This window comes from Pseudophryne corroboree, chromosome 4 (assembly GCF_028390025.1).
Source record: "Pseudophryne corroboree isolate aPseCor3 chromosome 4, aPseCor3.hap2, whole genome shotgun sequence".
Lineage (NCBI taxonomy): Eukaryota > Metazoa > Chordata > Amphibia > Anura > Myobatrachidae > Pseudophryne > Pseudophryne corroboree.
The window spans coordinates 734,690,651-734,714,502 of NC_086447.1; the positions used below are offsets into that span (position 1 = coordinate 734,690,651).

At 44.9% G+C, this 23,852-nt stretch overlaps 1 protein-coding gene across 2 annotated transcripts in view; it reads left to right on the forward strand.

Moving 5' to 3' along the window:
- The window catches only part of ACOXL (acyl-CoA oxidase like), a 990,492-nt gene that overhangs the window by 553,197 nt on the left and 413,443 nt on the right, over window positions 1-23,852 (forward strand). For both annotated transcript variants that reach the window (XM_063918088.1, XM_063918087.1), the window contains exon 14: window positions 3,375-3,484. In XM_063918088.1, the coding sequence (XP_063774158.1) occupies window positions 3,375-3,484 (110 nt within the window). The remainder of the gene's footprint in view (window positions 1-3,374; window positions 3,485-23,852) is intronic.

The following is a 23,852-nucleotide window of genomic DNA, read 5'->3' on the forward strand; positions in this document are numbered from 1 at the left end:
GGGTACCGTACAGGCTCACCAAAACTGGACCATTGAAAATTGGAAAAACATTGCATGGTCTGACCACGGCATCCCTTCATGGTCACATGATGGCAGCTTCCAGGTAGAAGACATAGTAACCTCCCTCCCGTTCATCTGCTCTGCTGCCATTGTTAGTGCTCCTTACATAGCGTTTGTCATATTTCCTATTGCGTTTGTTTACCTTTTGGTACTAGTTGAACTCAGGGCCGGTGCAAGGTTTCTCAGCACCCTAGGCAAATCTTCTGCGCCCCCTCCCCCCATGAAGGGGAGGCAGGGACGGGCCCCAGACATAGAGAGTCAGGGAGAGAGCGACAGTGTCGGGGAGAGAGAGCCAGTGTCGGGGAGAGAGTGACCGTTTCAGGCAGGGAGGGAGAGAGTGTCACAAAGTGAGAGAGAGTGTCAGGGAGACAGAGGGGGTCATTCCGAGTTGATCGCTAGATAATAATGTTCGCAGCGCAGTGATTAAGTGAAAAACCGGCACTTCTGCGCATGCGCAACGTACTTTCACAACGGCCGATGTAGTTTCACACAAGGTCTAGCGATGCTTTTCAGTCGCAATGGCCGCCGCAGAGTGATTCACATAAAGTGGGCATTTCCGGGTGGCAACTGACCGTTTTCACGGAGTGTTCGGAAAAACGCAGGCGTGCCAGGAAAAACACAGGCGTGGCTGGGAGAACGCAGGGCGTGTTTGTGACGTCAAATCCGGAACTGAATGGTCTGAAGTGATCGCAAGCGCTGAGTAGGCCTGCAGCTACTCAGAAAATGCACAATATTTTTTTGTAGCCATTCTGCGATGCATTCGTTCATACTTCTGCTAAGCTAAAATACACTCCCAGAGGGCAGCGGCATTGCGTTTGCAGGGCTGCTAAAAACTGCTAGCGAGTGAACAACTCGGAATGACCCCCAGTGTCAGGAAGAGAGCAAGACAGAGGGGGGGAGGGGGGGGGGCAGTGAGACAGTGTTAGGGAGATAGAGAAAACAGACAGAGAGGAGCAAGAGAGAGAGTGTCAGGGAAAGACAGAGAGAGGGAGAGCCAGCAGGAGATGCAGTACACTACCTGAGTACAGCACAGCACAGTAGGGATGGCCATCGAACATTGATGATTCTGAATCATCGATGATTTATCCTCGATGTCGAATATTTTTTGCCATCGATGGCGGAGAACCAGATGGGCTTCCACCATCGATGGTGGGCATGGGGCCGATGGTATTGCACAGTACAGTATACACAGTATATGGCACACATATACCATATATAGTACAGTGTGTGATATGTATACACCACATAATACACCCATAATACACACAGTACATATAGTATAATGTACACTTACAGTTCGCTGGGTGAGAGATATATATATATATATATATATATATATATATGTGCTCCTGTGGGTGCCCGGCACTCCTGCAACTCCAGGCTCTCATTAGAATCCAAATCTTTTATTAAGGCATAGATACAATCATTATTGCTGATGTTTTGGTCCTCGCTGTGAGAACCGAAACGTCAGCAATACTGATTGTATCTGGGGGTCATTCCGAGTTGTTCGCTCGCTAGCTGCTTTTAGCAGCATTGCACACGCTAAGCCTACTGGGAGTGTAACTTAGCATAGCAGAATTGCGAACGAAAGCTTCGCTAATTTTCTCGTAACGATTACCCCGCAGTTTCTGAGTAGCTCCAGACTTACTCAGCCATTGCGACCAGCTCAGTCCTTTTCGTTCCTGGTTTGACGTCACAAACACACCCAGCGTTCGCCCAGCCACTCCCCCGTTTCTCCAGACACTCCCGCGTTTTGGAACTCGAACGCCTGCGTTTTTCCGCACACTCCCATAAAACGGCCAGTTTCCGCCCAGAAACACCCACTTCCTGTCAATCACACTACGATCACCACAGCGATGAAAAAGCTTCGTTATGCCGTGAGTAAAATACCTAACTTTTGTGTAAAATAACTAAGCGCATGCGCTCTGCGAACCTTGCGCATGCGCAGTAAGCGACTAATCGCAGTATAGCGAAAATCGGCAACGAGCTAACAACCCGGAATGACCCCCTATGCCTTAATAAAAGATTTGGATTCTAATGAGAGCCTGGAGAGTACACCCCTTCATATTACTTATATATATATTATATATACACACAGTATATAACACAGCGGACACACAGCGTAATCACACTGCTGCGTATATAATATACACAGTGCAGTATATAAGATATAATGCACACATACAGATGTGTCCACATAAATCTTTTATATATCCCGCCATGTATGGCACAGTTTTGCATGCCATAGACTCAGAGATTTAGCCATGCCTTGTGATTTTTCTTAATTTACTTCTTTAATATGTTACTTTATACATGTTCTATCATGGCAAATAATAATTTTAAAATCTATCCACTTGTTACTCGTTAAAAACAGCTTAGCCGTGTTTTGCATGTTGTGCCATATTTAGCAAAACAGCAAAGATGTAAGTGGACACATCTGTATAGTGCACTGGGGGATATATACATCCTGTATATAGTATAAGTCAGCGGGACACACGGTGTAATCACACTGCAGCACATATATAAATAGAGACTCACAGCTGTAAAGGAGGATACCGACCAGAGGTGAACAGGTCTATGATGGGGGCAGGACTTTGCTACATTAGGCCCCGCCCCTAAATACCCGCGAATCGGGAGCCAGCCAGGGCAGAGCAGGCAGGGCCAGGATATGTCCTCCCCTCCCCTGCTACATCCTCCGTGGTTGCAGCTGCAGCTTTACACAGCTTGCACTGCAGCAGCTTCAGCTCCTCCACACAAAAAACAATGACACCGGGTGAGCAGGCGCCATACATCCCTCGCGGTGAGCGCAGTGCAGATCCTGTGAGTCTGTGACATCATTGATTTTGTTGCTTCACTCAGCGCCGCCCTACAAGTGCCGGCGCCCATAGGCAGTTGCCTAAATCTGCCTAGTGGTGGCGCCGGCCCTGGTTGAACTATAGTAATTGCGTTGATTTTAATTATTGTGGATTATCGCTGTGAGAGTTTTGCCAGATGTTCTAGTTAAGTATAATTCTTGTACACACACATTCTGTTACACATTTGCCTCCATGTGTCTATGTAACAAATACAGTTCTACCAATAGAACCCAAAAGAAGTGATCGTAAATAGTTTTGTTACTTTTAAATATCCGATAGAGAGTAACAAATACTGTAGTGAATAAATGTTCAGTCATTCTGATGATTATATTGTACATGGCAGTCACTGTACCATGCATGTTTTGTTAACCTTTAATATCTGAGATGTTTTTTTGTGCCTCACCCTGTATTTGAGTTATTTGTGTATATTAATGGGCTGATATTTTATTTATTGTGAAGGTTGTGGTACGGGAACTCCTTGCACAGTACACCAGACAATATGAAGAAAGCCCAGTCTTTGGTCTTCTTAGAAACTGGACCAGCTCTATTGGCGACAGGCTAAGAACAAGGTATGTTTTGTAAAAATATATTGAGTTATACAATATGTAAAATATTTATTTTACATTGTAATATTCCTTATGCATGTGTCCTGCCAAGTTTACAGCTAGGCACAGGTAGGCTGCACATGTTTGTTTATGAGACGTTTACAGGGTATGAATATCTCCTGGGGCAAAACATATTGTGAGCTATTAACTAATAAATTGCAAATGTGCAGTCAGGTGTGCCAAACCATTCTGCTGCCTGAGACCACAACTGAAATGGTGCAATGTTCATACGTTCCATAAACGACCAGAAGTTTTTATAAGTGTAAATATACCACATAAAACACTAATATAATTTTATATCTAACATTAAGGTGAAAACCACTAATTGAGTCTTCAGAAGAAAGGAAAACCTGCATTGGATATACAAATGCCCCGGTGTTTTCCTCCCCCTCATACTGTACATCTGTTTGCTTTACTACATCTTCTGCAGCCTTTTTGGGGGCAGATGTATTAAGCCTGGGGAAGTGATAAAGCAGTGATAATGACGTGATAAATGGAAGGTGATAACTCACCAGCCAATCAGCTCCTGTTTTTTTTTTTTTTCTAACCCGTACTGATTGGCTGGTGCATTATCACCTTCCACTTATCACTGCTTTATCACTTCTCCAGGCTTAATACATCTGCCCCATGTGCCCAGCTTCTCGTGTGCAAGGAAAGCAAAATACTTGTTTGGTTGCTATGGGCAACTGCACATTTTATACTTTTGCATCTTGTTAGTAAATAGACCATATTATCAAAACCATCTTAGTACAGTATGTTGTGTTTTTGTGGATTTTCTCTATGTGCTCTAGTTTTCCCCCACAGTTTTAGAAATATACAGGTATGTATATGGTCTATGCAAAAATCCCCACAGATCTTGGAGTGTAACCTGCAATTTGGCAGGAATTGATGTGATTATCACTATATAATATGTAATACATCTAAAAAACTAAGTGAAACAAACCCTTACAGTACCACATGTGGCCAGTAGGGACCACTTAAGACCATTAATACGGAGCCCTTTCTTTCAAACCTTTATTTATTTTATACAGCATTTGATTGTTATGTGAATTTGTTATTTATCCACGTGTTTATTTTAGGAATTCAATGCATATAATTTAATTTGTCATGTAAGAAAAAATTATATGGATGGAATTCTGCCTGTGAAAATCCTTCACTTGTTTTGTTTCCCATTTAAAGTACATTTTGTACTGTACCTCTTGCATATGGAATGCTCTCCACAGAAACATTTTCATTAAATAATTGTACTAGAACTCAGAGAAAAAGAGGACATATATAGGCATCTTCCTAAATATTGTTATGTAAATATGTAAAATTTGCACTCCCCTAATATTTTTGGACTTAAATAGAAACACAGGCAATTCTTCTGTGAACACACTTTATACAAATGCAAACATTTTAAATGAGAATGGCCCAAGGACCTTATTCAGCATTACAACTGCTTGCGATCGCATTCTGGGGGCTGCCCAGCATTGAAATGCAATTCAATTGTGACCGCATTGCTGAACTAGGGATGCCCCCCTTCCTGCGCAGTCTGGTTGCGAAGGCAGGCGCAGGACGGCCATGTTTTCCGTCGCAGTAGCCGCCTGTGATGCCATGCAGCCACCCTGAAAATGGCCCAAGCCCGCCCCCATATTTGCTGCCCCGCCCATGCAATGCCGCGCTGCTTCCCTGCGCATGCCTCTGCCTATCAATCAGGCTGAGTCATTCGCATTCGTGACATGCGATCACATCCACTGCATGCGCACGTGCAGTACTGGTCCTAAATTTGTCAGTATGCGATCGCATCGCTGAATACTGTGATACTGTGATATCAGTGAGCTAAATCCTACTCATCATAGTAATTTCTCTGACGTCCTAGTGGATGCTGGGAACTCCGTAAGGACCATGGGGAATAGCGGCTCCGCAGGAGTCTGGGCACAAAAGTAAAGCTTTAGGACTACCTGGTGTGCACTGGCTCCTCCCCCTATGACCCTCCTCCAAGCCTCAGTTAGATTTTTGTGCCCGAACGAGAAGGGTGCACACTAGGTGGCTCTCCTGAGCTGCTTAGTGAAAAGTTTAGTTTTAGGTTTTTTATTTTCAGTGAGACCTGCTGGCAACAGGCTCACTGCATCGAGGGACTAAGGGGAGAAGAAGCGAACTCACCTGCGTGCAGAGTGGATTGGGCTTCTTAGGCTACTGGACACCATTAGCTCCAGAGGGATCGAACACAGGCCCAGCCATGGAGTCCGGTCCCAGAGACGCGCCGCCGGCCCCCTTACAGAGCCAGAAGCAAGAAGAGGTCCGGAAAATCGGCGGCAGAAGACATCCTGTCTTCACCAAGGTAGCGCACAGCACTGCAGCTGTGCGCCATTGCTCCTCAGCACACTTCACACTTCGGTCACTGAGGGTGCAGGGCGCTAGGGGGGGGCGCCCTGAGCAGCAATAAAAACACCTTGGCTGGCGAAAATACATCACATATAGCCCCCAGGGCTATATGGATGAATTTTAACCCCTGCCAGAATACACAGAAAAACGGGAGATAAGGCCGCCGAGAAGGGGGCGGAGCCTATCTCCTCAGCACACTGGCGCCATTTTCCCTCACCGCTCCGTTGGAGGGAAGCTCCCTGGCTCTCCCCTGCAGTCACTACACTACAGAAAGGGTTAAAAAAGAGAGGGGGGCACTAATTAGGCGCAGTATTAAAAATACAGCAGCTATAAGGGGAAAAACACTTATATAAGGTTATCCCTGTATATATATAGCGCTCTGGTGTGTGCTGGCAAACTCTCCCTCTGTCTCCCCAAAGGGCTAGTGGGGTCCTGTCCTCTATCAGAGCATTCCCTGTGTGTGTGCTGTGTGTCGGTACGTTTGTGTCGACATGTATGAGGAGGAAAATGATGTGGAGACGGAGCAAATTGCCTGTAATAGTGATGTCACCCCCTAGGGGGTCGACACCTGAGAGGATGAACTGTTGGAAGGAATTACGTGACAGTGTCAGCTCTGTATAAAAGACAGTGGTTGACATGAGACAGCCGGCTACTCAGCTTGTGCCTGTCCAGACGTCTCATAGGCCGTCAGGGGCTCTAAAGCGCCCGTTACCTCAGATGGCAGATACAGACGCCGACACGGATACTGACTCCAGTGTCGACGGTGAAGAGACAAATGTGACTTCCAGTAGGGCCACACGTTACATGATTGAGGCAATGAAAAATGTTTTACACATTTCTGATAATACGAGTACCACCAAAAAGGGGTATTATGTTCGGTGAGGAAAAACTACCTGTAGTTTTCCTGAATCTGAGAAATTAAATGAGGTGTGTGATGATGCGTGGGTTTCCCCCGATAACAACGGATAATTTCTAAAATGTTATTGGCATTATATCCTTTCCCGCCAGAGGTTAGGGTGCGTTGGGAAACACCCCCTAGGGTGGGTAAAGCGCTCACACGCTTGTAAGAACAAGGGCTCTACCCTCTCCTGAGATGGCCGCCCTTAAGGATCCTGCTGATAGAAAGCAGGAGGGTATCCTAAAATGTATTTACACACATACTGGTGTTATACTGCGACCAGCAATCGCCTCAGCCTGGATGTGCAGTGCTGGGTTGGCGTGGTCGGATTCCCTGACTGAAAATATTGATACCCTAGATAGGGACAGTATATTATTGCCTATAGAGCATTTAAAAGATGCATTTCTATATATGCGTGATGCACAGCGGAATATTTGCCGATTGGCATCAAATGTAAGTGCGTTGTCCATTTCTGCCAGAAGAGGGTTATGGACACGACAGTGGTCAGGTGATGCGGATTCCAAACGGCATTTGGAAGTATTGCCTTATAAAGGGGAGGAGTTATTTGGGGTCGGTCTTTCAGACCTGGTGGCCATGGCAACAGCTGGGAAATCCACGTTTGTACCCCAGGTCGCCTCTCAACATAAGAAGACGCCGTATTATCAGGCGCAGTCCTTTCGTTCCCAGAAGGGCAAGCGGGCAAAAGGTTCCTCATTTCTGCCCCGTGACAGGGAGAGGAAAAAGGCTGCAGAAATCAGCCAGTTCCCAGGAACAGAAGCCCTCTCCCGCCTCTGCCAAGCCCTCAGCATGACGCTGGGGCTTTACAAGCAGGCTCAGGCACGGTGGGGGCCCGTCTCAATGAATTTCAGCGCGCAGTGGGCTCACTCGCAAGTAGACCCCTGGATCCTTCAGGTGATATCTCAGGGGTACAAATTGGAATTCGAGACGTCTCCACCTCGCCGTTTTCCTAAAGTCGGCTTTACCGACGTCTCCCTCTGACAGGGAGGCAGTTTGGGAAGCCATTCACAAGCTGTATTCCCAGCAGGTGATAATCAAGGTACCCCTCCTGCAACAGGGAACGGGGTATTATTCCACACTGTTGTGGTACCGAAGCCGGACGGCTCGGTGAGACCGATTCTAAATCTAAAATCTTTGAACACTTACATATGGAGGTTCAAATTCAAGATGGAGTCACTCAGAGCAGTGATTGCGAACCTGGAAGAAGGGGACTACATGATGTCTCGGGACATCAAGGATGCTTACCTTCATGTCCCAATTTACCCTTCTCACCAAGGGTACCTCAGGTTTGTGGTACAGAACTGTCACTATCCGTTTCAGACGCTGCCGTTTGGATGGTCCACGGCACCCCGGGTCTTTACCAAGGTAACGGCCGAAATGATGATACTCCTTCGAAGGAAGGGAGTTTTAGTTATCCCTTACTTGGACGATCTCCTGATAAGGGTAAGATCCAGAGAACAGTTGGAGGTCGGTGTAGCACTATCTCAGGTAGTGTTGCGGCAGCACGGTTGGATTCTCAATATTCCAAAATCGCAGCTGGTTCCGACGACTCGTCTTCTGTTCCTAGGGATGATCCTGGACACAGTCCAGAAAAAGGTGTTTCTCCCGGAGGAGAAAGCCAGGGAGTTATCCGAGCTAGTCAGGAACCTCCTAAAACCGAGCCAAGTCTCAGTGCATCAATGCACAAGGGTTCTGGGAAAAATGGTGGCTTCCTACGAAGCAATCCCATTCGGCAGATTCCACGCAAGAACTTTCCAGTGGGACCTGCTGGACAAATGGTCCGGGTCGCATCTTCAGATGCATCAGCGGAAAACCCTGTCACCAAGGACAAGGGTGTCCCTCCTGTGGTGGTTGCAGAGTGCTCATCTTCTAGAGGGCCGCAGATTCGGCATTCAGGACTGGGTCCTGGTGACCACGGATGCCAGCCTGCGAGGCTGGGGAGCAGTCACACAGGGAAGGAATTTCCAGGGCTTATGGTCAAGCCTGGAGACATCACTTCACATAAATATCCTGAAGCTAAGGGCCATTTACAATGCTCTAAGCTTAGCAAGACCTCTGCTTCAAGGTCAGCCGGTGTTGATCCAGTCGGACAACATCACGGCAGTCACCCACGTAAATAGACAGGGTGGCACAAGAAGCAGGAGGGCAATGGCAGAAGCTGCAAGGATTCTTCGCTGGGCGGAAAATCATGTGATAGCACTGTCAGCAGTGTTCATTCCGGGAATGGACAACTGGGAAGCAGACTTCCTCAGCAGACGCTCTGGTAACACCGTGGGTGTACCGGTCAGTGTATGTGTTCCATCCTCTGCCTCTCATACACAAGGTACTAAGAATTATAAGACGGAGAGGAGTAAGCACTATATTCGTGGCTCCGGATTGGCCAAGAAGGACTTGGTAACCGGAACTTCAAGAGATGCTCACGGAAGATCCGTGGCCTCTACCTCTAAGAAGGGACCTGCTCCAGCAAGGACCCTGTCTGTTCCAAGACTTACCGCGGCTGCGTTTGACGGCATGGCGGTTGAACGCCGGATCCTGAAGGAAAAAGGCATTCCGGATGAAGTCATCCCTATCCTGATCAAAGCCAGGAAGGATGTAACCGCAAAACATTATCACCGCATTTGGCGAAAATATGTTGCGTGGTGCGAGGCCAGTAAGGCCCGACGGAGGAATTTCAACTGGGTCGATTCCTACATTTCCTGCAAACAGGAGTGTCTATGGGCCTGAAATTGGGGTCCATTAAGGTTCAAATTTCGTCCCTGTCAATTTTCTTACAAAAAGAACTAGCTTCAGTCCCTGAAGTTCAGACGTTTGTAAAAGGGGTACTGTATATACAGCCTCCTTTGGTGCCTCCAGTGGCACCTTGGGATCTCAATGTAGATTTTGGGTTCCAAAAGTCACATTGGTTTGAACCACTTAAATCTGTGGAGTTAAAATATCTCACATGGAAGGTGGTCATGCTGTTGGTCCTGGCCTGGGCCAGGCGCGTGTCAGAATTGGCGGCTTTATCCTGTAAAAGCCCTTATCTGATTTTCCATTCGGACAGGGCGGAATTGAGGACTCGTCCTCAGTTTCTCCCTAAGGTGGTTTCAGCGTTTCACCTGAACCAACCTATGGTGGTGCCTGCGGCTACTAGGGACTTGGTGGACTCCAAGTTGCTAGACGTTGTCAGGGCCCTGAAAATATATGTTTCCAGGACGGCTGGAGTCAGAAAATCTGACTCGCTGTTTATCCTGTATGCACCCAACAAGCTGGGTGCTCCTGCTTCTAAGCAGACTATTGCTCGTTGGATTTGTAGTACAATTCAGCTTGCACATTCTGTGGCAGGCCTGCCACAGCCAAAAATCTGTAAATGCCCACTCCACAAGGGAGGTGGGCTCATCTTGGGCGGCTGCCCGAGGGGTCTCGGCTTTACAACTTTGCCGAGCAGCTACTTGGTCAGGAGCAAATACGTTTGTAAAATTCTACAAATTTGATACCCTGGCTGAGGAGGACCTGGAGTTCTCTCATTTGGTGCTGCAGAGTCATCCGCACTCTCCCGCCCGTTTGGGAGCTTTGGTATTATCCCCATGGTCCTTACGGAGTCCCCAGCATCCACTAGGACGTCAGAGAAAATAAGAATTTACTTACCGATAATTCTATTTCTCGTAGTCCGTAGTGGATGCTGGGCGCCCATCCCAAGTGCGGATTGTCTGCAATACTGGTACATAGTTATTGTTACCAAAAATCGGGTTATTGCTGTAGTGAGCCATCTTTTCTAGAGGCTCCTCTGTTATCATGCTGTTAACTGGGTTTAGATCACAAGTTATACGGTTTGATTGGTGTGGCTGGTATGAGTCTTACCCGGGATTCAGAATCCTTCCTTATTGTGTACGCTCGTCCGGGCACAGTATCCTAACTGAGGCTTGGAGGAGGGTCATAGGGGGAGGAGCCAGTGCACACCAGGTAGTCCTAAAGCTTTACTTTTGTGCCCAGACTCCTGCGGAGCCGCTATTCCCCATGGTCCTTACGGAGTCCCCAGCATCCACTACGGACTACGAGAAATAGAAGTATCGGTAAGTAAATTCTTATTTTTCCACTTATGACTGTAAATTAAAACTTTTATATTCTCTCAATTTAGTGAGATGAATGTCTTTTATATATAGTTGTCATTTGTATGTAAAATATTCTCTTTTCTTGGGGGTGATATACTTGGAGAGCCTTATTCAGAATTGGAAGCAAACCTAACAAGATTCATCCTATTTACATTCTTAAGCCTATAGCTGTGGTTCCCTCCCCTGTGTCTGGTGTATGGCTAGAGGTGTGGTTGCACTATGAGAAATGACAATGATAAAAATTGCAATACTGTACACAATGCAAATAAAGTACGGTGAGTAGGCCACATAGTGCAGATAATAGGTACCCAAGTTGCAAAAAGAAGCAGACAAGTTTCTTAGAACACTTATGAGGGAATTCAGTTAGCTGCTGTAAATTTTTTCTTGAAAACAAAAACTTTTTTTCCCCAGCAATTTATTTGCTCAATTTTTTTTGGGCTAATTCAGTTAATGTAATTTTTTGTGGATAAATGTGCCCGTTTCCATGCTAAAAACACAGGATCCGGGATAAGTTCCTGGATCAGTGTGCTTTCATGATCACAGCCGCGAAAGAATTTCACCCATCGCGGATTTTGTTTTTCCTGCTGTTGGGCAGGTGAAACAAAATCCACGATAATGCTGGCTATTAGCATCAATTGAATTACCCCATGGGGATCATATAGTCATTGTAATTTTCCGTGGCTAATTGAATTCTCCCCTAAACATATATTTGCATGCTTCCCCTATCCCAACCAAGGGGTTAATTCAGATCTGATCGCTGCTGTTCATTTTTGCACAGTGGGCGATCAGGTCCTAACTCCACGTGCGTATGCACCACAATGTACATGCACGTTGGACAACAACAACGGGCAACGCCGGTCAGTGACAGGATGGTGCAAAAATCTGTTCGCATGGGCGTTCACAAGGTGATTGACAGGAGGAGGCCGTTTGTGGGTGGCAACTGAGCGTTTACAGGGAGTGATTTTGCATATATGAGTGTTTTCAATGTGTGTGACCAGTTGATTGCAATTATCATTATCAGTGTAAATAAGAAAGAATGGATGGTCCGTCTGAAATCAATGAAAACAAGTATTTTGGTCTAAATATATTTTTGTCAACAATGCCTAATTAATTCACACAATATAAACAAAATCTTAAAAACAAAAATACAAAAATGTGGTTGTTACAATAATGGGTGCTTAATGTGTTTTATAATAATATAATGTAATAGAGATTCAAGCTTTATATATACACAGGGCATAACAGGAATAATCCAGTTAAGTGTGAGTTGGGTCCTGCGAGCCGTTCTTACAATGAACTCGCACTTCGAAGTTTTATAAAAACACTGGAAAGACTTTAATGTGCTGAAAACCACTTGCATGCCATCATTTTTGCACCATTAATAACAAGTGCAAAAATCATCTATCCATCCAGCTCCTCCCTTAGACATCAGCTACCTATGTTCTCTGTAAAGCTGGGTTCACGCTAGGTGACTTATTGCTGATTTTGACACATTTTAAAAAAACTCCAGTACTTATCTAATGACCACTATCCGCCTTCTGCATGATCTTGCTATCTCAGACTTCTTTGGTGTCCAGGATGGGTTTCCCCACTTTTACATGCACTTCTCTCAGGTCACATTTTATAGAAAACTCATACAACCTTACTGCGATTACCACAATTTGGCATTTCTGTTTGGATTTCACATTTCCCGGGTGCACATATTTGTGCTGTGCATGCGTGTTTCATGAAACTCACTCCTAATTGGTTTAACCCCAATGTGCCTATATAAATTGCACAAGTCTTTGGGTGTTCTACAGTATTTATATCACAATTGTATCAATGTCTGGGTCGCCAACAGATGTAGATTGTGGAACAATCTCACCTAACTAGAGACTATGCTCCATGGTGATGTAGAGAAATATCTGTTGCAGCCCCAGCTAGCTGGCATAGATAATACTGGTAAATTGCAACATATGAGGTGTTACAACCCACTGAGGGCTCTCCTTAAAGTGGCATTGCTGACAGGTGGACTTTCTGTGTTTACCAACAAGTGAAATATATCAAGAGCCACTGGAGCTGGGGAGTGGTTCACAAGTCGGGAAATCCGACTTGTCAGAAGCCTGTCGGAATGCACGCAGCCGTCGATCCACGTGTATTGTCAGAAGCGCGCCCAAACCCGACAGGTTTTAGCCCCGTTTCCAACAATGTCAATCCGACTTTAAAAAAAGTCGGATTACCATTGTCTGGAACGGGCCAAATCTGTCGGCCATTGAATTCACTCATGTCGGATCCTCTCCGTTGGAAAGGATCCGACATGAACTGAATATACCCCTATGTGATAGCCGGTGGTCTGAATTCAGAGTGCCTGCTTCACGGGGTGTAGGTTTAAACAAGCACTTAGTGCGCTCCAAGATGGCTACCTCACCTTTTATATGCTCCTGAACATCTCCATAAAACAGCTTAAATTCTACACAACTGACTTCTGAAGCAACATAAATAAGGACTTACCTTTAACTTGTACTACAGTGCATTCCTACACTGAGATTCACATTGGATAAACCTCTGCATCTTCCACTACGGGGCTAATTCAGCATGCCCCGCAGAAGTGCGGAAATTTCTTTTTGCCGATTTGCGTCCTTCTGCGTGAGATCTTACACTGCATTCGCACGCGTTCGAAGTTTAAGACCTAGAGTGGGGGTGGGAATGGGGCATCGACGCTGTGTTTTGTGGGTATTGACGCTCTGTTTTAGGGGCGTGGTCTGGATAATGGGACGGGCCGCAGCGGCTCTACGACTCAAAAGATGGCTGTCCGCTGACTGCCTTCGCAGCTAGGCTACATAGACAGGAGACAACTCTAAACATGTGAGACAGCGATGCGCTCACATTTTTACGGGGGGCAGGACTTGGCATGCGGGCGGACTTGCCCTGTGCTGGGCGTCCTCTCGCATGTCAGTGTAATGGGTTGTAGATGTGCGATTTTTCACGTATCTGCAACCCATGCTGAATTAGGCCCTAAATCTACAGTGAATACCCCCAGAGCAAGGTACAGTACCATGGAAACAAACTATCTTTGGCTCCATCCAGCTCCTCCCTTAGACATCAGCTACCTATGTTCTCTGTAAAGCTGGGTTCACGCTAGGTGACTTATTGCTGATTTTGACATTTCTAAACAACATTTTTGTCAAATCGTCCAGTGTGTACAAACTTTATCATCGATACGAAGTCCTCTGTCGTCTGTACACGCTGGAATGGGTACTAAAGGGCCCCATATATCCAAATACCGACTAGGAAGTCATTAATTACATGCAGGGGGGGCTTGAAAATGGAAAATCGATGGTTTCCAAACATTAGAGAACTTTTTGAACAATCCTTTCCAATATAATAGTGATGTACTCCATAGAGTGGATAGACCAAAATTTAGCCATAATTTCTCCAATAAGAGGAGCCTTAGGCATCCTCCATGCTGATACTACGACACACCTGGTTGCAAATACAATATGGGTAAATCATTTATTCTGATAATGGGATGCATCAGGAATACTTACGGGCAGGAGAAAATGTTTGAGGCTAAAAGGAATATGGATATCTAAGACAGCGGTAGCCAGTGCCCTAACCTCCCTCCATAAGGGGACTAGTATCGGACATCTCCACCAAATGTGGTGAAATATACCATCTGACAGGCCACTTACGCCAACATAGGGGCAAGACCTCAGGGTGCATCTCATTAAGACGAGTAGGGACATAGTGCCATCAATAAAATAATTTGTATGCTTTTTCCTTTATATGTATACAAATGGGGCTCGAGGCTAAATTAGTATAAATGTCCGTCCAGTCCTCATCATCCAATGTCTCTCCCAGATCAGTCTCTTAGGCCCTTTCATGTTTGTCTCTATCTTCTGGGGGTGAGAAAAGCAATAGGGTATATAAGGTAGAGATGAGTCCCTTTGGATGGGGCCCCACGAGTAGCTAGGCTTTCCATTGTGGTGAGTGGCCTATGGCTAAGGCGTGATTTTATGCTAGTATACAAATTTTGAATTTGTAGATATTGAAAAAACCAGTTATGGGGAATTGAAAATTTGGATTGGAGATCCATAAACACGGGGAGGGAGTTGTCTTTTAGAATATCATTTAGTAGCTTAATTCCACTGTCCCGCCAGCACACAAAGGCATTTAGTGAACAGCCTGGACGAAAGGCAGGATTATCAAGCAGCGGAACCAGGGGACTTGGGTTTGGAGCAATATTAAATTGATTATTAACAGTATCCCAGATATCTAGAGTGTAAGAAATTACTGGATGGTGTAGAATGGCTCTGGGATGGACCAAACGAGGGAAGATGTATAGTGCAAATTAAGAGCTTCAGATTCTATTATAACCCATACTCTTTGGGCTTTGGGCCCACTCCATAACACACATTGCGCTATTCTAGTAGCAGAGTAGTTCAATTTAAAGTTTGGGACCCCAAGCCTTGGGCCAAGGACACCATCTGTTGTATGTCTCTGAATTACTGTGCGTCTCACTCTAGGATGTTTTTTGGACCAGATAAATTGTGTTGTTATGCGTTGAAGTTGCTTAAAAACATAGGGGGACACCAGAATTGACAAAGTCTGAAATAAGTAAAGTAATCTTGGTAATAAATTCATTTTGATGGCATTAATGTGGCCAGTCCATGAAATGTGAACGCTATCCCAGGTGTCAAGGTCTTTCTGAAACTGTGCTAACAGTTTCGGATAATTCGCTTGGAATAGTTGTTGGTAATTCTCGGTAATGGAGACTCCTACAGTAAATAAGTAATCTGATTTTTGTTCTATTGAAAATTTAAGGACTGCTCTAGAGTTTCTTTGTCGGATTGAGGGATATAAAAGTTAAGAACCTCAGTTTTCGTTGTAGTGTTAATTCTATAGTTAGAGAGTACCCCAAACTACTCAATCTTGCAAAAAGGTGAGGTAGTGAAGTAATGAGGTCAGAAATCGGCAACAGGACATCGTCCACGTAGAGTACTCTTTTGTGCTCAGTGGACCCAATCCTAATACCTTTAATATGGGGATTGGCATGTATTCTTGCAGACAATCCTCTATCGAATAGGTCAGTATTTCAATAGATACTGAAGTAGACCAGAAGAAAAACTTGACCATGGGAGAGAATGATGCATATACATAATCATTAAGTGGAATCATACTGTATATAGTAATAAAAGAACATAGCAAAATATGAATGCAAACATACTGTATATAGGAACACGAGTCATCTCAGTAAAGGTATCGCCATATTCCAGTAAGTTTTGGGCAGAACCACCAGCTATGAAAAAATTAGCCAACTTGGCCGCAATGTCTCCAACACAGGTCAGAAGTGACAAGATACATTTGATGAAGGCATTCTGGGACTAAGTACCATCTGGTAAAAACTTTTTATGAATTTTCTCTGATAGCCACAGTAAAAGAGCATTTTGAAATAGCAAGACGTATGGTTTCTCAAATTTCGTCACCCAATTGGTATCGCAAATCCGCCTCCCATGCAAGTTCATGGGTAGAGAGTGAGGGGCTCTAATGCTAAAATAGAGTGGTACCGAAAGGATACAGTACCCCTGCCAATTACGTCAGTATATGCATAACTATTCTAATGGAGAAAGGCTTTGAGGAATAGGAGTAGACAACGAGGATGTGACAAAATGGTGAATTTATAGGTATTGGTAATGGGAAGAGTTGGAGATGTTATATTTTTTTTGGATGTCAGCAAAAGATTGGGGGGAAAATTGGCCTACAATGTGGCGGAAACAAGTAATACCGGCCCCTAGCCAGGTAGATGCCATAGCGGTAGAGCAGCCTGGCGGAAAGGAAGGGTTATTTCACAAGGGGGTCTGAGGAGATGAGTGTGCAGAAAAGGCAAACTTCTTATTAAGGTTGTCCCAGACGAAAAGTGTCAGCGAGACAGCAGGTATTGAGAGGACGGTCTGAGGTCTGTGTTTGCATAACAACCAAGGTAAGTGGGAGATTGAGTCCATACTGACCATAGCACTTTCAAGATCAACCCAACGTTTTGTGACAATGCCAAGCTACCATATGACTTAAGTGAGATGCTTTATAGCAGGGATAGCAAACCCTGGTCCTCGAGAGCTACCAACAGGTAACGTTTTCCAGGTCTCCTCACAGAATCACAAGTGAAGTAATTAGCTCCACCTGTGGATCTTTTAAAATGTGTCAGTGAGTATTGAATACACCTGTGCTCCAATCTGGAAAATGTGAACTGTTGGTAGCTCTCGAGGACCAGGGTTGGCTACCCCTGCTTTATAGTATTGCAGGAGCATGGGTAACCCTAGACCTCCATCCGAAGATCGCCTAGTTAGAATATCTCAGCATATGCAAGGCTTTTTCTAGCTCCAGATGAATTTACAGTAGGAGGACTGGAGTGAATTAAGTACTCCATTTGGTATCGCAACTGGGAGCGTCTGAAACAAGTACAGCAATTTAGGTAGAATGGTCATCTTAATGGCATTTATACACCCAATCCTTAAAATAAAATATGTCCGTCATTGTAATAGATCACGTTCAATTGACTTAAACAAGGGAGGATTAGCTTTGTACAGAAGGTATTACGTTTTGGTAATATTGACCCCAAGATATTTCAGAGAGTCTTTCCTCCATGTGAAATCAAAGTTCAATTGCAGTAATTGTTTCAGACCCTCCGGAAGGTGAAGAGGAAGGGCTTCAGATTTGCTATAGTTGATTCTGTAACCTGAGAAATCTCCATATTGCCACGCCTGAGGGTTGGGTTTGGCTTGGGCAGGCGTTTGTAGGTGGAGCTGGCACAGAGGGAGTGTGAATGAAGCGAGGAAGCTTTATCCAGATATGGTGCATGGATGTTAATACAGTACATCTACTTAGAAGAATAGTTGGTGTTCTAGCTGTGGTAAGCCCGGAGACAGATGTAATAAGAAAAAAACTTTACTGATAATAGAGTCTGTGGATCACTGCAGATTCTGTATGATAAAATAACGACACCAGGTTGGCAACTGGAATGATGACTGGAATGGAACCGGAATGGACTGTAGTGCTGACCTGGCTGGATCCAGAATCTTGACACTGGAAATCCTGAAGAAAGGCAAAAGTTCACATAATAATAGAGACCGGAATGGAACCGGGGTGGACTGGAGTGCTGACTGGGCTGGATCCAGAATCTTGACACTGGAAGTCCTGAAGAAAGGCAAAACTTCACATAGCAATGGAGACCGGAATTGAACCGGAACGGACTAGAGTGCTTATAGATTTTACCAGAATTAAACTGGATCAGAGCAATGCAGAGTCCTTGCAATTTGTCAGACTGGAACATAACAAGCTCACTGGAATAATCAGCACAGAGCTGTTACTTCCTAAGCAGAGACTGTTGTACTGAAAAATTTGGTAATCCCAGGAAGTTCCCTTTATGCCTTAGAGTGTAGATTCATTGGATGCTGCAGTCAGCTGATGAAAGGAGCTCCAGGATTGGGCAATGGAGGATCAGCTGATGGAATCAAAGATGGCAGCGCCCATGTCCAGACTTGGAGGGAAACTCTGATTAGGCTCAAACACCAGGAAGTAAGCATAATAGAGAACGAACACTGAAACAATGAAAGACAGAGCTGTGAAGCGTCATGCATAGAGACAGCGGCCACTGCATACTCATGAGGGATCAGCGCCGGTGGACCTTTTGGGAGCGATGTGTGTACACAGCGCATATGGACCTCTGCGCCACCTGGGAAAGACACTGCATAGGTAAGAAAGTGGTTTTAAAAGTCTGGAGTGTGACACATATATAGATTTTTCACGGTAGAAGTTAGGTAAAGACGTAAGTGTCTTAGTTAAGGTAAGAGGAATGTCATTAGTGAATAGTGAGAGAGTGTATTGAGAGTCTCCAATAGTTACACCTGCAGTGTCAGGGTTGATTCGTATACTCCTAGCCATTGGTTCAATAATGAGTGCAAAGATAAGGGGAGATAAAGGGCAACCTTGTAGAGTACAGGGGAGTACACACAGAGAGATCCATGCTTAATTTCTAAGCAATCTTGCTATCGGCGGTACTAGATTGGCCTGGCCAAATCTAGTTAGATCGCTCATTTCACCATTGCGTGAAATGAGCATTCCTCCCCCCCCCCTCGCTCAGCACATAACGCGTAGTGTGCTGGGTGGGGGAGAGATGTGGGCTGAGCGTTCTGTGCTAGATCGCTCAGCACACATCTCTGGGAGAAATCTCCCGGTGTGTACAGCCCTACAACTTAAGGGGTCATTCCGAGTTGATCGTAGCTGTGCTAAATTTAGCACAGCTACGGTCATCTTCCCTGGCATGCGGGGGGACGCCCAACACAGGGCTTGTCCGCCCCGCATGTCTGTCCGCTCCCCCCCCCCCCCCCCGCACAAATACAAAAGCATCGCACAGCGGCGATGCTTTTGTATTTGTGGAGCAACTCCCGGCCAGCGCAGCTCCTGCGGCCGGCCGGAAGTTGATCGTCGCTACCCCCCCCCAACGGTCCGGCCACGCCTGCGTTGGCCGAACCGCGCCCCCTAAGCGGCGGCTTAATGCCACCGTCCAGCCCCATCCCGCCCTACTGAACGACGGACTTCAGCCGTCCGGCATGCGCCGGCGCACTGCGGCGCATGCGCAATTCTGACCCAATCGCTGTGCTGCGATAAACTGCAGCGAGTGATCGGGTCAGAATGACCCCCCTAGTTAGGTGCTGGATTAAGGTAGTTTGGAAAGTCTTCTAGTAGGAGATTGGAAATCAATCAGGGCCTGGCGCTTTAGAGTGCTTTTGTGTCTCAAGTGCATTACTGGAGGTCAGTTCATTTCAAAATACAAGATCCCAGTTTATTCCCAGGAGACATGTTGCGGTAAATTTACTAAGATGGGAGTTCTATTTAAGATGGAATGTTGCCCATGGCAACCAATCAGATTCTACTTCTCATTTATCTATCACCATCGAGAAGATAATACCTGGAATCTGATTAGTTGCTATGGGCAACATCCATTCTTAAATAGAACTCCCATTTTAGTAAATTTACCCTGTTATCTTTCCTCTTGTATGGAATATACTGTACACTTGAAAAAGAGTCTCACGCTGGGATTTTCACACCTACACCATGGGAATGACTTCTAACACCTTTCCACAAGGCACTTTGTTCTGGAATAATTTGTGAGACTCTTAGGCCGATATCCTATTAGCTGCAGTGAGTTACCGCAGCTAAAGGAACCTTTCCTATCCTATTAGCCCCGTAAGCCTACACTTATCAGGGATTCTGCTTTGCGTGCCTCAGGTGGCTACGTTTACGGCTGTTTGCTGGTCATTTTAGTCGCAGTTCGTGACTACTTGCTCACACCACACCCTTTCTGTATTACTATATATATGTATCCACTACGCTCATCTACACGCACAAACCTCTGCTGTACGCTGCTCATGTCTGTCTTCAAATTGCAATCACATCTCCCTGTTAATAAGGCCCTTAATCTTTAGTGTTCACTGTATATAAGATACCAAGTATCAAACTAGTATTATTTATACTTACCCTACATGGGTCAAGAATGAATAAGAAATGTTTATCTGTAATAGTATATTTACATCAACATGTCCAGTACTTTTTGTCCATTCATTTATGAGTTACAGTGATGACAAGGAAAGCATCAATTGTTGTCAATATGGGACTGATGGTGGCAGCAGTTTATGCACTCGAACGTCTGAAAACACTTGGCACCAGTCTAGATTTAGAGTTGCTGTCTGTCTGGTAAAAATAGTTGCTTTGGAAGGTAGAGAAGAGGAATGTTTTGAGTTTAAAGTAAACTATATAGTTTACAACACAAATCATGGCACATACATGTAGGGAAGGGGGGGGGGGGATGAGGAACCCCAAAATAACGTTGACTAACGGAACTGAGAAAGATAATAATAATAATAATTTTATTTATATAGTTCTCTTTCTCCAATAGGACTCAAGGTGCTTAACAGATGCATAGCATAATATAGTACAGAAAATAATGAAGTACAGAACAGATTTTCATAAAATACAGAAGCATGGAGATACTAAAGGGACAATTATGGGAATGCTTGAGTAAAAAGGAAAGTCTTGAGTCTACTTTTGAAGGATTCTATAGTTGGGGCCTCTCGCACTGTCCAAAGATGGACTTTGATGGCAGATAAGAACCACTTGGCCCATCTAGTCTGCCCCTTTTTTATGCTTTCGGTAATCTCAACCCTATTTGATCCTAAGTTCTTTCTTATGCATGTGCCTATCCCAAGCATGTTTAAATTGCTCTACTGTCTTAGCCTCTACCCCCTCTGATGGGAGGCTATTCCACTTATACACTACCCTTTTTTCTCCTTAAATTTCCCACTTACCTCCCTCTAGTATCAGTGCATGTCCTCGAGTTCTGATACTTTTCTTCCTTTGAAGAATGTTTCCCTCCTGCACATTGTTAAACCCTTGGTATATTTGAACATTTCTATCATGCCCCCTTTCCTTTCTCTGCTCCAGACTATACATGTTAAGAGCTATTAGTCTTTCCAGGTAAGTTTTGTGATGTAGGCCATACACCATTTTAATTGCCCTTCTTTGTATGCTCTCTAATGTATTTATATCCTTCTAGAGATATGGGGGGAATTCAATTGTTTCTCCCTGCGGCTGCCACTAGATGGTGCCCAATGAACATATAAATTGTTGCTCCGTTCGGGTGTGATGAACCACAGGAAGACACTTTTCTTTTTCCAATATATATTTTATTTAAGCTTTTCGCCAAGTGTACAAATATAGAAAAAGAAAGTAGTACAGCCTCACACAATAAGGTACATAATATGACATAAAAATTAAATCATAGTATATGGAGAGGCTATCAATATTTAAACTAATATTTATAGTTAATAGTCACGGTTAAAAGTATGGACAAAAGTATGTAACGCTATCAGGTGATAAAATAATATATTGGTCTTGAAACCCAAACAAAAAGGAACTTGGCATCAAGCAGTAACCCGCATCCTATATAATAAAAGGCTAGGTTGCTTCTCACCTCTGTTATGTGCGCCGGTGGCCACTAGAGGCCGCCACATGGACCAAATGAAAGTGGTCATGCAGGGAGATGTTACAGCCTGCTGCTAATTAATTAAACATAGATTTTTGTTGTGGCAGCTGCCATCTAGAACGACCTTTCATATTCAGAATTGACTGGATTTCCTATCCATTCGTTTGATTTCCACTTATGGTTAAATTGATATATATACATATATGTATGTATAATACCATAAACAAATATTGTTCCATATTTATGTGTTGTGGAAACTGACTATTGGCCTGATTCAGGTGTGATTGGAGCTGTGTCCATCATCGCAAAGTACCAATCTGCGCAGGACCCGATCTGCGCATGTGCAAACAGGTCCTGTGACACAGGATGCAGTGCATCAGCAGACTCTTACTGATTGAGAGTCTGCTGCTGTCTGGGAGGCGGTGGCGACTTCAACAGAGGCGTGTCTAACCAGGATTTTTTCCGGGTTAGACACCATAGCCCGCTCCAGGAGGCCCAGAAATCTAAAATAATTTCTCCGAAGCCTACCGTCCAGGTCAGGTAGCTTGGATCTGCAGACAGCCATCTGAGAGGATACGACTACAATCTGACCCTGCTTTGGGAAGGCAGAAATACGGTGTTCGGCTTCCCAAACACTCTTCCACATTTTCTGAAGATCATGCCGGATTAGAGAAATATCCACCTGCACTTCTTATCGATGGCCCTCTTCTCAGAAACAGTAATGATTTGAAGGATCTGGGTGAGAGAGGGAGAGGGATCACCCACAGTGTCGGATGGAAAGTTATCAAGTAGTAGAGGGAGACAAACTGCAGAGTGACTACTTTTCTTCATTTAAATAAGCTGAATGACTGAATAGAAGACGTGTGCTAATTCAGGGAAGCAATTAGTTTTGAAATATGACTATAATTTATTTTCTTTATCTTTTCTTAGGGGTACCAACAATCTGTCCAGGTCATTTTAGAATAGTTTAGGAGAATAAGTAATAACTTATCTCTCTTCCAGCAATTATGAAGACTTGATACATGAGTGCAGTATGGGCAAAACTTAGGCTGGTACCTGCAAGATTGTGCTGACAAAACACATGATTCTCCTTCAAAATGCCACTACTAGCACTAGGCTGTGCCAGCTGGCAGCGTAGGATCCCACTGCTATAGTACTAACCAGGCTGGTCAGCACGAGGCTGTATTCTTTGTTGGGCTAAACCTGCAAAATACCTCAACCCTGCACAGTAATTGTAAGCTCATTTTAAAGTTTTAAAATAATAATTTTACCCTGATGTACTACAGGTCCAAGCATATCCAGGCCACCCTTAAGTGGTTGTGCATACTGGCACTTCTAGTACTAATAGCTCCACATTCGCATGGCTGTCATGGTATGACGGCACTTAGTGAATCACAAGTGGCAATATGCCCCATGACAAGCTGGGGAATGTAGCACACCTGGATAAATTAAGTAGAACAAAAACCCCAAAACAATTGTGAATTAAAAAATATTTTATTCTAAATCAGCACTGCATCAACCCCCCTTTCCGCAGAGGAGTAAAAAGCAAAATTTCACTTCTGTTCATATGCTGTGTGTGGTGGTGGGGGCATTTGAGAGCAATGCTAATCCGTTCCACAAAATATACAGTTCTGTCCAGAGGCGTATCTAGAGTGGAGGGGTCCCGTGTGCAGTCTCCATGTGTGGGACCCCTCCTCTCCCGTAGCTGGCACCGCCGCTGCTAGCGCACAGAGTCTACAGCACATGCGCAGGAGTCCGGCGTCCATCGGTGACCGTGTGTGGGTTCCCTCCTCTCCCATAGCCAGCACCGCCGCTGCTAGCGCACTGAGACTCTAATACTGCGCCAGAGTTTCTAGTGTTCAGTGCGCTAGCAGCGGCGGTGCCGGCTACGGGAAAGGAGGGGATCCACACACAGTCACCGATGGACGCTGGAAAGGTGAG